Consider the following 16,793-nt stretch of genomic DNA (forward strand, 5'->3'; position numbering starts at 1 on the left):
GTCAAAAGCCATGCTCTGTGATAGATATGCTTATCTTTGTTTCCCTCACAGTTTGCTATTGTGTTCAAAACACCCAAGTACCGAGATGTCAATATCACAAAGCCAGCATCTGTATTTGTACAACTGCGTAGGAAATCTGATCTAGAAACAAGCGAACCAAAGCCTTTTCTCTACTATCCAGAAATCAAAGGTAACTCATTAAACCCATTTTATAGATTGGGAGTGGAAACTGTAGGGTCCCTAGGAATGTTTTTAATAAGATAGAACTGGTTGGGTGAGGAATTTTTTGTTTTAGTTGTTATATTTAGAAAATATATTTGCCTCCTTGTTTTGGGCAAAGGCAATATGCAATGTGGTAGTTTATAGTGGGTTTTGTAGGTGGTGATGTAGGACTGGCAGGCAGTAAATCCATGTGTGTTTTCTGAGAGAGGCTTGTTCCTTGCAGATTCCCTATATGTATGCATGCCTATCCATACAGTAGATGGCACTCTTCCTCTGAGTTTCTGCCAAATAGTAACTGAAGAGATTTTACTGTTAGTACTTTCAGATGAAACCCTAAACCAAAACCTGTTTGGTGCCTGGTGGAAAAGGTTTATATTTGCAGTTCTTACCTTTTAAGAGCATGCCAATGTCACTGATGTTTCCAAATTTCTTGTGAGAGCAGGGAAAGTGCTGCTTCAGTCTCTTGTTTAAAATTTTAGTTGCTTAGCAGAATAGTTGGTATTGAACCTGCTTCCTAAATTATCAGTGAAAAGAAGTCTAATCAGCAGATCTATACCCTTTGAAGCCTGCATTTGAAATGTTTGACGGGAATGGCATTGGCAGTCATGGTTTAAATACCAATAATGTTGATGATATGGAAATGCCTTGAGGCTCAAGTCATAATTGGTGTTTAATTGTATTAAGATTATCTTTCTGCTTACCTGCCTGCAGGTTACACTAGTGAATTCTAATCTTGAATGTTTTCTGTGCCTAAGGTAGAGCTGTATTGAAATAAATTCCCTGTCAAAGTTTCTAAAATAAATGTATATTAGTGGTGAGAGACTCAGGACAGCTGAGGAGATGGTGGTCCAAGTGAGTCTACTTCACAACTGTTGAAATAAAATAACAGAAAGCATCAATTTACAAAAGCTTCCAGAGTTGCCAGAGGATTTCTTCTTGGTAATGATTTCAGGAACCTCTTGCACAAGTGTTAAGGGAAGTGTTCAGCTGCAGAGCCAAGTTGCCAGATTTGAAGCAAGCCTCTTTTATGTGCCTCTTAATCAAGTAAAATTCATTCAACATCATGTGCATTTTCAGATTCCCTATACAACCTCATCATAAAATTACCATTTAGGAACTATATTTTTCCCTTGTTGCAAATGTTCCCACAAATTTAGACACATGTATGGATTTTTTGTGTTTCTCTGACTAGATTGCTCTCTAGAGTTTTCTCTCCTCGTCAGTGTGAGTATGCCTGATGTGTGCATGCATACATACTTACACATCATGTGTACCTGGAAACAATGCACGTGGCTTTGTCAGTGTACTGTCTCATGTATTCAGCTGTCTCATCTGATGCACTGACTGATGTGCCTGTGCATGAAATTTCTTTTTGTCTTATGGCTGTTGAGAACTAGTAGATGGTTTAATAAACAAATGATATTTTGTTCTTTTCTAAACAGTTCTACTGGATTTTAACCCACATAATGTTTGTATCCCTATTTTTGTAGCTCTTGTCATGACATTTCACTTTCCCTAATCATTGGGATAGTCCTTTTAAATCTTTGTATTTTGCTTTCCAGGAGGACTAAGTCTTATTTTGTAGTTACACTATAAAATAAATTTAGGCTTTTTTTTTTTTCCCTCCTGCTACCCAGCATGGTTTGACAGTAATATGTCCCTGCCTGAAAAAAGTTGTCTTTGTTCTAGTGGCTGTTACGGTATTTTAAATAAATCATTTCAAGCAAGCATGGTTTTCACCATTTCTTGCCATGTCTTAAACAAAAGTTCAAAGGGTACTGCAGGTACTCTCACTGTTGGAACTCCTAAGTGCCTTGTGATCCTCTGATAAGGCTCCATTTCTGAAGTAGATTTGCTTGGAAGAAGAGCCTGTATTTATATTCCCCAAAGTCAAATTTTCTTCAACAAATGTGGGGTTTGGAGCACTTTTGCTAATTCATGACTTAACTTAGACATTGAAGAATTTCGGGACCACTGATCTCCAGGGCTCTAAGTACATGAGACACTACTGAAGGAAGCTCTGAGCCCCTCAAGACATCTCTGCATGTGTCCCCTGACTCTCAGCAAAGGCAGTGATGCAGTTGAAGAGGCCAAGCAGGTCCAAGTGATGCTGCTGGTCTGACTGGGGACTTGGCACTGCCTTGTTTCTCAGAGGAATTCTCTGCTCCAATATATACAAAGATTTTCTGCTATTTAGAGCTTGAGGAAAGTTGTCTTCTACCACATTCTGCATTTTCCCTTATGAACTAGTAACTGTAGTGACGCTTTCTGTATGTAAACCCTGAGCTGTGCCTGGCCACCAGCAGATTGACTCCCTATTCTCTCTGTTCCTTCTATCCCAGATAAGGAAGAAGTGCAAAGGAAACGACAGAAGCTCATGCCAAACTTCTCTGATGGCTATGGTGGAGGCAGTGGCACTGGAGGTGGTGGCATGTATGGAGGGGCAGGTGGTGGTGCTGGCTCTGGTAAGGCAGCAGTTCTGGGCAAAGGGGTAAAAGGGTTCTACTTTGAGAGCAGGATGGATGTTTATGCTGAGTTTTAAAATGTAAAGAGGATTTTGTCTCCTAGGCTTATTCTGTTGCCTTTATTCTACTGTTACTCAATTCAATCAAGCATCTCCTCATTCTAAACACTTCATCATCCAATTTGCCTTCCCACTTTGGAAGCTTTGTTGCCTCCTAGGGCCTTGGAGGCACTGAAATTCATGAGACAGCTCAGTTAACTATCATTTTGTGTGTCTGAAATTAAACAGGTTCTGAATTGTTTCTTGGACCATGAGTGGAATTTGGAAAATTGATCTTGTTAGTGCAAAGAACTGTTAAAAAATTGGAGATAGTCCTTAGTAAATTTTCTGCTGTGCTCTGTTGAAGTCAGAGTATATCTGATATGCAGGATGATGAGAGCATTGCTTTGATTCTTGCAGTGGAGCATTAAAAACCTATAGGTCAGCAAATGTCACCTGAACCACAGCCCTTTTTTTAGAGCAGGGAATAGAGCAGCAGTTTTCAAATTGCTACATGTGTTGCTGGCAGCACATGTATAGCATAACACCAGAATACAAATGTGTTGTAATCACAAAGATTCAAAAGCACAGAGGCACCTTGTGATGTCTCAGTTGATTTTTAGAGGAAAGATATAACGATACTACATTTGCATGGTGTTATGAATGTTGGGATAGAGTGTCACTAGCCAAACAGCTAGAATTTCTTTGGATTTTTGAAGGGGTGGAGGAGAGCTCACCTTTAGCCTGGAAAATTAATTGGATGGAATAAAGCCAAAGGTATGCAGAAAACAAAAACTCAGTTTATTAGGTTCAGTGTTCTTCTAGATGGTGTTCTCATTGTTTAAGGATGTAATTTATTAATTATTAATCTTTTTCCTTTCTTTAGGGTTCAGTTTTCCTTCATATGGATACTCTGCTTTTGGAGGGATGCATTTCCATCCTGGCACAACGAAGTCCAATGCTGGCATGAAACATGGTAACACCATAAATGTCTTTCTTCCAGCAGTTGAATTGAGTTTGACCTGTATTTTCTTCTACAGTATGAGCCAAAGTGTCAGGCAGGTCACTGGATGGCAGGTCACAGCATGCTGGAGAGGGCCTTTTCTTGAACCTTTGGCAGCAGAAGGGTTTGTGTAGCTTATACTTCCCTGCTTCTCTTTTATCCTCTCTAAGTGTACTTCCTTCTTACTGTGCAGTCCTGAGAAGCAGTCACCAAAACCCCTCCATGTGCTCCTATATTTAGTGTATTGTTTCAAGCAGCATCCCTCCTGCTTGCTTGAATGTGCTGATTACAGATGACCCAAGGACTGGACCACAGAAAATATATCTTCCTTTGTTGTTTCCACAGTCTGGTACTACCCCATAGCCCAGAGAAATCAATGGAAAATATTAAGTTAATAATAAGGACACTCTTGGCTTCCTAAAATAGGAAAGTAATTTCAGATGTATGTGTTGATTTTTTAGAGCTTTTGTAGATATTTCCAGAGTCTCAGGGATGAATCTCTGCTGTTAGGAAAAAAAAATGTGTCTGAGTAACTCTGCTAGATTTTGTGTGAGTACGTCAGACTTACATTCTGGTACATGAAAAAAGAGGTAAATCTGTTGTTATATATAAAAGTTTATTTCTAAAATAGAGGCTGTCAAAAACTTAACATCACTTTAGAGCAAGTCACATCACTGTGTCTGTCCATGTGTGTTAGCATCTGGAATATTACAATTCATGAGTTTAGTGATAACTTTTACAGGGAAGTAAATTTTTGTATTCATTTTTCAGCGTTTGGTTTTGTCTAGTTAAGTTTATCATTTGTATTAAAAAAAGCAACAGTACTGGACATTAATGATTCTTCTCTTTGTTAGAAGCTCTATCAAACTGCACAGCTGGACAAGACAGAAAGAGCTGTGATAAACAAAGTGACGAATGGGACATGAAAGGTGATGTGAAGGTGGAAACCCTGGAGAGGACTGAGTGCACAGTGTCTGCTGCTAATGAGAAAAAGGAGGATTCTGTTTTTTCCTGTAAAACTGAAGTAAGGGAAGCAGATTGCAGGTGGCAGGGTAAGTGAGCAAGTGAATGTATTTAGGGTAAATCAAATTGCAGTACTGCAGAGCAAACATTAAAGGTTTGGAAACTCCAAAAATGTCTGCTTGCTGTTTTCACAACATGGTAATGCCTTCTGGAGGAAAGAGGAGGGATTCCATTCCCCAAGAGCTAAGGGCCCTCCTCACACCTAGTTCTGTAGATAACCTTCCACCTTTGTACTGCCACTGGACACTTGAGCTCCTGCTTGTCATGCAAGGAGATAAGACAGCTTTGCCTGCTGGGCATGTTTAACACTGCCTTTGAATAAACCGGTGTGAGGAAGGAACACTGCAAGCAGTGAAGGCACAGGGAATATAGCTCAGCAGTTCACTTGGCCTTTTTTTTTTACATTTGAGAGACTTTAATGGATGAGTTAATGGATGTTGATATGACATGCAGCAGGTCTTCCCTGCAACTCAGCTGAATTGCATACAAAGTAGCATTAAAAGTTTGAATTTAAAATGTAAAGGTACCTGTTTCCATTTGGCAAACACACAGTAAAATAACTGCAGTAGCAAAGTGTTACACACCAAACTAATGCCTAGAAATTTGTGCTTTTTATGTATTTTTCATATATTTGTAGCTTTGTAGATCATTAATATGTGGTTATATAGTTCCTGGTATTTTTTCTACCCTTTCTCTTAGATTTTAGAGTAATAAGCTAACCTGCTATCACACTCCTGAAATACTCTTTAGTCTTATTTTCAAGTAGAGGACCTACAAGAATAACATTTTATTTTCCAATCAGAATTGAAGATGTAACAAGAAGTGGGGCAAAGAAGCCTTGGACCACCTCCAGTGGGGCAGTACCTGGGGGAAATATTACCTAACCAACTGCTCTCCTAATTGGACAATGTTTGTTAGATAGAATAATTTATTACATTTACAAAAACTGTAGAAACCTGTCACTGGGTGTGCCCATAGTCTGTAACTATGGACACACCTCGAAGCTTCTAATAAAGAACTGCTTTTTTATCTTACCTTTTAGTACTGTTGCAAGGGGTTTTGTCTTCTTATTTCAGGCAAAAAAACAAAAGGAGGAGGAATGCAAGAGTAGTCAGCAGAACTGGTTTATCAGCAGAGTTCTAGAATATATAAAGACTACGAATCACCCAAAATTTCCCAGACAGCAAGATGTGCATTTCCTGGATTGGTTTTTTTTTAAAAACAGTTGCTGGACACTTTTTCAAGGATTTGAGTAATCATGCTTAGCATAATATAAAAAAAAAACAAAAACAACAGTACTTGGACTAGAGAGACATGGTAGTGGTAGGAATTGAGCACAAAGGAATTTCTTGGTTCTGGTTTTTACCAAGTGCAACATGATCTAGACCACTTTTGTTATTCCCTGGATCAGGGAGAGAGCACATTACCTTGTGTGTGTCAGCCCTGTCTGACACTTGCTATTAACAGTATTAGAAGCTGTGACTTGGGAATCCAAAGTGGCACAGGAAATGGGCTGTAGTTGTAAACACCTTCAAGGTGTAGCTTCTTTGATCTGAAAATGGATGGTGCTCTTGAGAAAAGCTGAAGCAACCTGCTGTTTGCCTTTCCAATTGTGCTCAATCCCATGACTGGTTCAGAGAACAAAATCTTGTGCTGATATGAAGAAATAATAATGTCCATTTAGCTGTCATGAAGGAGGTAAACAATTCATGTCTGAATTGCTTACCTGTTTTCCAAGCAATTAATATTGTAGGCAGGAAGTTGACTTTTTTTTCCTGTTGTAATGGTATGAAAGGAGGCAATTTCTAACTCCTGATTATACAAAGAACTGGTGCAAACAAACTGGCTCTATAAGGTAGCTACTGCAAGCTAGATCATTTAGGTATTAGCCTTAAATATGCATGTAATACTTTGAAGGGCATCTTTCCCATGTATTTGATATGGAAAACCAGGAGTTTCAATATCTAGTTCTCTATCTTTGGAAATGTGTATAACAAGAAAAGACTGAATTGCTTAACACCCTTTACTCTGAATATAACACATTTAGTGTTAAGAGGCAAATAGCAAATATAATTCCAGGCACACAGTAGAGCAGCCACAGGGATGTACTGGCCAGAACAATGGATAGCTGATTGAGTCTTTGCCTTACAGCAATGACGTGTTCGTGTTGATCAGGGATACACTTCTGACCCTGTCTAAATGCCTGGTTTTGTGTAGCTGGAAATCCTGGCTATTGTCTCCCCATGTGTGCTTTAAATGACACAGTCTGCTGTACTTGTTTGCACTTTGTAATTCCCAACCTTACGAGGTTTTATAGAAACATGAAATTGTTCAAAATACAAGCTGGTTTCAGCTGATACTGTTTCACAGAATGACCCTGTAGTTTCAGAGCTCATCTGTTTCATTTTCACTAGGTTCTTGCTGATACAGAACCACTGCTATTGACAAAGCAGCTAGAGTTACTCTTTTCCACAAATGAGTTTCTTTTCTCCTCTTTCTCCCTTTTTGCCTCCCCACCACGACAACTTCTGCTTTTTGAAATCCCAGTGGCTGTCCATTTTTATAATTCTAAAATCTATTCTGAATCTATTTGTATCTAAGGATATAAATACTAAACATTGTAAAAAGTGAAATGTTTTAAACAGGACAGACTGTGCTGCTGCTGTAAAGCAGGCTAGACTGCATGATTTGAGTCAGAGGAGTGTAAAGCCCTGCATTTATTCCACAGTTTTTCTCTGAGCTTCTCTGCAATATTTGATGGGTCCCTTAGGTTTCCTGTGCCTCAGCTTCCTCAAGGCAAAACTACTCGGACCTGCAAGTTCCAGGTCCAAGTTCTGCTCCTTTTGTCTCATTACACACAACTGCACATCTGTGCTGTTAATTCAGTACCAGTCAAACCAGAGGGAGCTTCCAGATTTGACTGTTCTCAGGGTTCCTGCTGCCTGAATGCTCAGCATGCCCCTAGTTTTGCTTCCCAGGCATTTGTTTCCTCTGTCCTTACCTCTCAGAAGTAATTAGCAACCATCTCAGTGAAGCAGTGATTAATGTTTGGTGGTCTGCACTTTGTTCTTCTGTGACAGCACAAATGCCTGTCAAAAGTAGGTGGTGTTCCAGGGAAAACAATCAAGCTGATGAAAAGGAAACTTTGTGTTGCAGATGCTCTGTTCCTGGAGAAGGCCATGCAGCTTGCCAGGCGCCACTGCAACGCTCTCTTTGATTATGCCGTAACCGGAGATGTGAAGATGCTGTTGGCACCTCAGCGCCATCTCACCGCTGTCCAGGATGATAATGGGGACAAGTGAGTTGACCACACTGCACTTGCTGGGTTGAAACTGATGGGTGTGAAGGCAGAATGGTGTAGTCAATTTGTTCTGTCCCTCATGGGTGCTAATCACTGATGGTACCACTGCTCTAATCAAATAAATATAGCTCTTCTTTCTGCTCTCTGGTACAGCTGTGATTTAGATACTTTTGTTTCATTTGCAAAGAAGTCATGTACACCATAAAATTCACAGTACCTGTCAGAAAGTAGTCTGGTCATTGAGGGTATAATGAGCATGTTGTGAGTTTGAGTTTCTTTGCCCTTTTTTATTTAAAATCTTGACCGAGTGTGAATTGCTGTGCTTGCATCATGATAAACGGTGTATGGGGATTCTCAGCTTGCTGCTGAAGGTGGGTGCCCTGCGTTTTATTCCATGCAAATCCTTAAGTCTTCACAGGATGCTCCAAGTAAGAGGTTCACCAGGAGATGTAGAAACAATAGCTGGAGGGTCCATACCGCATTTCTGCCACTGACACCAGACTCTTTCCAGAGGACACTATTTTGCTCTTGCTTACGTCTATACTGTACTGTTGTCTTCCAAGGAATTGCACTGATGTTTGCGGCAGACTTGGCTGCTAGTATTTGCATACCAGTCCTCCAATAATGTGAGCTGGAGTGGAAATCCACTTTGTTCCTCTGCAGCCATGCAGTTTCTGTGGAACTTGGAGTGAAGTACTGTGAGGAACTAATGATCAGTAGTTATGTAAAATTAAATTCAGCAGAAGGGGCTCTGAACAAATGCAAAGATAATCTCTTGAATAAGTGACACTATCACATCCTCACTTTTTAGCTGGCAGGCCCTGTGCAATCACCTACATTTCCTTCAACTGTAGTGTTTTGAACAGTAGAAGCCAGATAAGTCTCAAGGCGCCCAGCTAGAAGGAAAATTTCAAGTGACCGAGACCTGTATCCCACTGTTCAATTACTCTGAGAGAGGTTACTACTTTCACTCCATTTTCAGTGAAAATAGGCCTCAGATTACAGAATCACAGATTCTAGAATTGCATCATCAGAGAGAGCTACTTTACTAACTTTGCTTTCCAACTGGAAACCTAATGTCTGCTTTGAGATAAGCAGGAATCTGAACAAGGTGGGAGCTAGCAACAAAATCTGCAAGTGCTATGGACAGTACAGCTTTTGTGTTAAAAAAAGAGAAAGGGGGGTTGTTAGAGCAATATTGACCAAGTGGGATCTGCATTTAAATATCAAGAAGGTGCTCCTCAGATTTGGACATGCAGGGCATTTTCACTAAGTTAAGATACTTCTTAGAATGATGATAAATAGTTGTTTTCTTGCTGGATCAAGAAATACCTGGAAGTAGGTATTTCTTAAGTTCACGCTGCCTTTCTCCTGAGATGGATTTATTGTGAGCATATTATACATCTGTATTACTTCACAATCTTTTAACAAAGCAAAGCTTTGGTGATTGTCTTCCAGGTCTCTTGAGAAGAAAAAGGTCAAAATTAAATAATAAATTGCCCTGATTTTCACTTTAATTATTAAAATTATATGGCAACTAGGAAGTTTTTGCTTAAGCCTTTCAAAAACCTTTGCTGTAAACAATTTAGGGCTTTGAGACAGAACCCAGCAACCTGTGATTACTGCATATTTACAGTGGACACTCAGTTGTTACTGAGTTGGCTGTGACTGTATTTATACCAGTAGCACTACTCTGTAGATATCTGATGGCTTTACAGTGGTGCTCAAATGCATTTTTTCATGTAGGAATGTTTAAGAAATGGAAGTAACCTTTTGTGGTCTAGTCAGCAGCATCACATCTAATGGAAAGGTAAAATTAAACTAGTTGCTGCTGAAACGAGAACTAAAAGCAGTAGAAGAACAAATGTGTTTCTGTAGTGAGATTTGGAAATAAAATGTTAGCATGATACAGAGAATAATAAAAAGCATCTATCAGAGCAGAGGAACAGCACTTTTGCAGTAATGGTGGGACTGTTTGCACAGCACAGGGGAGCTGAAGGAGGGAAGGTGCCATGTGGCAGGGGCAGTACAAAGAATCAATAAAAAACACCCTTTAAGGATGAGTTTGGTTTGTAAATTCTTTTTCTCTTTTTTAAAATATCTTCTAGTTTTGACTGCTCTCCGTCTCAATTTCAGGATGATTCCTTGCCCTGAATGGCATGGAATTTCTTTTTATTTTTCTGTCAAAAGGGCAAATCTGAGACCGTTCAGGTATTTCTGGAGTGGTATAACAGACAGACCACATGTCCTGTGACAATATTTTGTGTCAGCAGCAACTTGCTAAAGAGATGAATCTAGAAGTTGGCCAGCATCTGCCAACAAAGCACTTGGCAGGATATGAGGATATGTTTCAACACAAAGGGCATGATTTTCAAATGAAGGCCTAAGGTAGCAAGGCAAATGGAGCCCTGTGGGACAGGGATGATGGAATTCACAACCTGGTTTTCCTGGTGCCATGTTGCATATCCAGCCACTCAGGCTGGTGGTGAGGGACCTGCCTCTGGAGAAGAGCACAGGAAGGGCCATTAGACCCAGTAGAAGTGTATTGCTATGCAGTCACTCATGTCTCAAAACAAGTGCTTTTTTGGCATGGTGCCTCCAGGCACTGCTGCAGATCCTGTGGTTGTTAGTCACTGGGCCTGAGTCCTTAGTCATTTTTCTGTTTGAAAACGAAATAAAGAAAAACCCACAGATCTGGGGAAACCCCCAAGGGAAAATCTGCTTTGGTAGCAGAGAGGCTTGTGGAAATTCTGCAGGAAGGTTTTCACAGTAAGAAGTGTTTATCTGCTGCATAATTCAAAATATGAGAAAACAGCAAACCAGAGAATCTGAGGATTTCTGAAACAATTGTTTTGTGACAGACATTTTGTATATTAGCCTAGTAGTAAAGTAATGCTGAGGGCCAACAGAAGCCATCCTGAGTTTGCTTTTGTGATTGAAGGTTTAAACAGTTACCTTCTGACCTGCTTTTTTTAGTGATTGGATTCATTTTAGATGTTGGTACTTAGTGCTGGAATCATTACCTCTAATAGCCAAGTGTTTATATCAGAATGCAGTCAGAACGACAGCAAAGCCTTGAAACTTTTGTAATAAATTTGAAAACAGTGTGAATTTGTTAATCTGGTTTTTGTTTGTTTCAGTGTCCTTCATTTAGCAATTATCCACCTTCATACTGAGCTGGTGAAAGACCTCTTGGAAGTGATGCCCAATTTGAATTACAATGATATCATTAACATGAGAAATGACCTCTATCAGGTGAGCAGTTGTGGGGGTGTAAGTGTTGCTGATTGTTCAGCCCATAAAAAAGAAATTGCACAACTTGCTGTCTGTGGGAAGAGATCAGACTGATGGAAGCAAGTTTAGAAACAAGGATATATTGGAGGGTTTTGGAGGAAAGAAAGCATGTTTTCATTGGTTTAGTACATACCTCTCCTGGATGGTAACAGAAGTGTCTCCAAGGGTTAACTGGAATAGGCCAAAAAGAGTAAACTCTGCAGTTCATGGCTTTGGTATTTGGCTTCTCTGTTACTAAGAGGTATGGATTACAGTGTGCCAGCTCCAGGCTCCTCTGACCTTTCTGACACTGGTTAACTTGGGATCATGAGTCAGTTCCTGCATCATCAGTTATTTGTAGGCACATATCTGTAGGCACATGTGGAAGCCATAATAACCTATGCCCTTCCTACAGCCCACGTTGTATTTGTGCATATCACGTGAGCAGCAAGATTTCCCTTTCATTTCTTCAGTAACTGAGAAAAGCTCATCCCCTTGTCTTTTACCTAGGAGGAAAAGAACTGGAAGGTACAATTCTGTCTCCTCAACTATAGTCTGGCCTGTTTGTATTGTAACTCAAGTTTTAAAAAGAGCTGTGGGAACCTGCATGGAAAAGAACCTACTTTAAAGAGATTGTGCATGCCATTGAGCAGCACTCTGACACTTGTGTCATTTGTTTTGCTGTGAACAGTAAAGGCAGGTTTTAATTCCATACAGGTAGTCCCAGAAAGTATATTTTGACTTTTGTTTTCCTTCACATTTCTATGTTCTTATAAAGCAAGTTTGAAATGTGGAAGCTGCCAAAAGTAAGAAGATTCTGAATTGAATTCTCTTCCCTGTGTTTAACAGAAACAAGATGCAGAGCTGGGCTCTACACAGGAAATAAATCCCTGGCTACCAGAACCTCTACAGCTCTTCCTACCTTCAACTTAAACCTTAAGCCATTGATGGAAGAGAATGTAGGCTTGGGCTAGAATTTTCCTTCTCTATGCATATTCTGAAAGCTGACATGTACCTTATAGATGCAGTAATTAATTGCAAATGTGTTCACAGATCTATTGACAAATACAAGATTACTGTGCAGAGCTGGAATTAATTTCTTCTTTACAGTCCTCTGTCAGTATAATCTAGATATGGAATCTTACTCAATTTTTAAATTATTGTAGTATTGGAAATACCATCTCCCAGATCTCACTAGAATGCTTAATGTTTAAATACATGCATGTGTATGTTCTGTGTGATGCTGCTCAGAACTGACAAGAATGCTGCAACCAACATTTGGAAGGTTCCAAAATCTCTCAGACTGAGCATTGCTCAGTGCTGCAGGTGCACAAAAATGGGGAAAGTGCAAATGGGATCAGCTAGTTCAACACACAAGGCATAAATGCACAATTGTTCTGCAGTTTGACAAGTGCACAGAACTGCAGGATTTTCTTCTTTTCTCTGCAGCCATTTTGAGGGATAAGGAATTCCTATGCCCATGGCTGCAAATCTCTGATTCAGGAGCAAAATGAGAGCATGGTTCATTGCTAAAGGATCTGAGTAGGTCCTGGAAAGCACATGTGCTCCCACTGTGGCATGAACTTGGAGATGGGGCAGCTGTGGAAGCTGGTTTGCAGTGTGCGGCACAGGGATTATCTCATTTCCCGAGTCCCTTGCACTGCAATGCTCAAATACCCAGGTCCGTGCCCTGGCTTATAGAGTAGGCAACATCTTTGTTCCTCCCAAAGTCCAACTGCTGACATTGGCAAGGCAGCTTTTATTTCCAGCAAGTAGAAACCTATTTGTAGTATTCAGTAGGAAAGAAGTTACACCACTCCAAAGCCAACAAACTAAAAGCTTGCATATGTGTACAATCTTCTCATGCTAGGAGCTTTTATGGGTTTCAGAGATTTCTGTACAAGTGATGTAGCTATTGCTTATCTTCTCATGGCTTGCTTCTGTCACTTGCAGACGCCCCTGCACCTGGCAGTAATCACAAAGCAGGCAAAGGTGGTGGAAGACTTGCTAAAGGCTGGAGCAGATGTCAGCCTTCTGGATCGCCATGGCAATTCTGTCTTACATTTAGCTGCTACTGAAGGAGATGACAAGATTTTGAGTCTACTCCTCAAGCATGAGAAGGTATCTCCAATGGTCAACCTCCCCAATGGTGAAGGTATGGAAAGATAATGGCTGTATTTTACACTCCCCTGCTAGAAAAACACACCACAATTCCTGCCAACACTGTGTTGCTACACAGGTAGATACAGACCCTGAAAATAACATCTTTCCCCATTTTGCATATGCTATCCTTGGTTTTTATTTGCCTGCAGGCACAGATGAGAGAACACAGGTGTGTCAGTTTTCTGGTTATACAGAACAGAAAGATTGGTAATGGTCACATGACAGAGTATGGATTTGAATTTTTGTCACTGTACATTCTCTTCAATGTCACAGAACCTCAAGCACTGTGTTTGTCTTGCTCCTTATGCCACCTTTGGTTTTTAAGAAAAATCCCCCCAGAAGAAAATGTTTCCTCCTGTCTAGTGAATGAAATTCCCTTAAAAATAGCTTCTGGACTAGTACTGAGTTTCATATCTGGTACTTTGTGACCATACAGAATTAGAGCCTGTAAAATAACCACAAAGAGACAGTTTTTTTCCCATTTTTCAGTGCACAGGGGACTTCAATTGAGTACTCCTGCTCTAATAGATTGAAAAATGTCTGACCTAAAACTGTCATTATGGATTCAGAAAACTGTGTTCAATTCTTCAGAGAGAGGATTTTTTGGTTGGGTTTTGGTTAGTTTTTAAATAAAAGGCTTTATTATCTTTCTGGTGCAGGTATTCTTGAGATGTAAGGTCACTCACCTTACAGAAAGTTCATACTAAAATATACCAGTTAACTCTTCAGACCATTTTCTAGAAGATGTGATCAGTAGCGGATGGGGCCAGTGTGGGATATCTACTTGTTAGTACCAACATCCAGATTTTCTTTTTAAGGCTATTCTCTTGTGGCAAAAAAGATGCTCTACATGAGCTCTGTAGTTCCTGCCTTCTGTTCCACCTTGTAATCTGATTTTTTTTTTTTTTTCTTGCATGGTTTTGACTCTCCAAGTTCCACTTTATGCACAAAGAACGTATTTATTAACACCATTAACTTCATCCTGAGCCTCCTCCTGGAGTATTCCCCTGGGGTCAGGGGCTCCCAACATAAATAAGGAGGACATGGGCTTCTTGGAGCAGGGCCAGAGGAGGATGAGAAGATGCTCACAAGGCTATAATACCTCTCCTGTGCAGACAGGCTGGGAGAGCTGGGGCTGCTCAGCCTGAAGAAGAAAAAAGCTCCAGGGAGACCTTACAGCACCTTCCAGTACCTAAAGGGGGCCTACAGGAAAGCTGGGGAGAGGTGTTTTATGAGGACATTTAGGGATAGGACAAGGGAGAATGGCTTTAAACTGAAAAAGGGTGGGTTTAGATTAGATGTAAGACAGAAATGCCTCACTGTGAGGATGGAACTGTGAGGATGATGAGACACTGGAACAGGTTGCCCAGACAAGATGTGGATGCCTCATTCCTAAAAGTAGTTTCAAGGCCAGGCTGGATGGGTCTTTGAGCAGCTTGGTCTGGTGGAAGGTATCCCTGCCCACAGTAGGTGTGGGGTGGAACTAGATGATCTTTGAGGTCCTTTCCAACCCAAAGAAGTCTATGATTCTGTCATCTTTAATGTAAAAGCAGGCAAAATATGTTATTTCAGCTCATGTAACTACAGTTACTGTAACTCATTTTACAATTTTCTCACTTTGAAACTCATTACTCTGACATTTCTGAATTTTACAAATATTAATGCAGATGATGGATGGGTTTTGTTTTGTGTAGGTCTCAGTGCAATTCACATGGTGGTGATGGCAAATAGCATGTCCTGCCTCAAACAGCTGATTGCTGCTGGAGTTAACGTCAATGCTCAGGAACAAAAATCTGGACGAACTGCATTGCATCTGGCTGTTGAACAAGAGAACATCCCCTTGGCAGGCTGCCTTTTGCTTGAGGTAAGGGCAGAATTTCTTTCTTCCAGGTCTTTTCAATTACATATTTAAAACCTGTTGACAATCCTTGAGTGCTTCACAAAAACAGAAGGGGGGAGGTTCCTGTTTATTGTCTAGATTACTTGAACTGGTATAATGGCAAAGTTACTGGTAATGTTACTGTTTTGTTCACTGCTGGTGAAGCTTTTGCCTTGAGGCATTTAGAGTTTGTGATCCTAACCTGACTGCATATGCCATGTATCATTCCCACTGACTAATCCTGGCAGGCACTGAAGTTACCATGAACAAGTTCATCCCTTCTTTGTGAAGTACAACATGTACAGAGACGTGGACAGAGATGTAGTTTTGTAATCTATAAATATTTGTCTCATCCTAACACCTTGATCCTGGTATCCTTAATTCTACACCCCCCAGCTGGCTGTGTAGCTTTCTTCTGTGTTCATGCAGAGATGTGCCACCAGCCTGGCTGCTCTTTTGATGGGCAGCAGGAGGGCAGGATTCTGTGCACACCACATAGACTTCAAAGGCTACAGGCAATCAGATGGCAGAACTTTTACAGGGGATGCAAAGTGGCTTTTATCTACCTGACCTATTTGGAGATACACACTGTGCATCCTGCTCTAACACTGGAGCACACTACCATCCTGTGCATGCAGACAGTTGTAGTTACTTTCTAATTCCTTCTTTTCAGGCAACAATTAGAGATTTTATGCAAACAGGCATAGAATAGTGCTTATTTGCACAGTAGTTGTGTTTATGCTGACATAAGCCTCTGCAGCTGCATTGTACAGATTTCTTTTCTTTTTTGCCATTCAATAATAACTTAGGGTGATGCAGATGTGGACAGCACTACATATGATGGGACAACTCCACTTCACATAGCAGCTGGAAGGGGCTCAACAAAATTGGCAGCAGTTCTCAAAGCAGCAGGTATGGAAATAGATCTTTGCTGGAGACTTTTCTTACACGGTGACAATTCAAGTTAGAAGGCTGCAAGCAGAAAAGAATGTGCCAGTGAACTTGTTTAATGGGTGGAGGAAGTCAGATGTTAAAAGCAAGAAGGCCTGAATTTCCTCAGAAAGTCCTGCTCTGAAGTGTTATACTAGTCACTCTTCAGCACCATCTAATGGCTAGAAAGGCAAATGATCTTGGTCAAAAAAAAAAAAAATCTCATGAGGGACTTGGGGAAGTTTTTTGAGTATCTCTTGTAGCTGAAGAAGTGGATATTTTTTTTATATATCTGGAATAAGTGTTGGACTGCTTTAGAAGGAAAAACCAAAAAAAATGCCATCACTGAAGCATGAGCTTATTAGTGTCTCCTACTGCTGTCACTTTGGAAGGATTAGGTTGGAGTATTTATTGGAACATTTTGTCAACTGTATTTAAACCTGATTTTTGTCCTTTGAAACAGAAACTCAAGCCTCCCATTGTTGAGTCTGTCTAC

General features: G+C 40.4%; 1 protein-coding gene across 5 annotated transcripts in view; it reads left to right on the forward strand.

Moving 5' to 3' along the window:
• Positions 1-16,793, forward strand: part of NFKB1 (nuclear factor kappa B subunit 1) — a 57,568-nt gene that overhangs the window by 36,174 nt on the left and 4,601 nt on the right. For 4 of the 5 annotated variants that reach the window (XM_015623982.3, XM_015623984.3, XM_015623981.2 and 1 more), the window contains exons 11-19: positions 52-190; positions 2,565-2,687; positions 3,612-3,701; positions 4,583-4,780; positions 7,908-8,049; positions 11,193-11,307; positions 13,279-13,480; positions 15,183-15,352; positions 16,177-16,279. In XM_015623982.3, the coding sequence (XP_015479468.1) occupies positions 52-190; positions 2,565-2,687; positions 3,612-3,701; positions 4,583-4,780; positions 7,908-8,049; positions 11,193-11,307; positions 13,279-13,480; positions 15,183-15,352; positions 16,177-16,279 (1,282 nt within the window). The remainder of the gene's footprint in view (positions 1-51; positions 191-2,564; positions 2,688-3,611; positions 3,702-4,582; positions 4,781-7,907; positions 8,050-11,192; positions 11,308-13,278; positions 13,481-15,182; positions 15,353-16,176; positions 16,280-16,793) is intronic. The other variant, XM_015623980.2, reaches the window with a different exon arrangement.

Source organism: Parus major, chromosome 4 (genome assembly GCF_001522545.3).
Source record: "Parus major isolate Abel chromosome 4, Parus_major1.1, whole genome shotgun sequence".
Lineage (NCBI taxonomy): Eukaryota > Metazoa > Chordata > Aves > Passeriformes > Paridae > Parus > Parus major.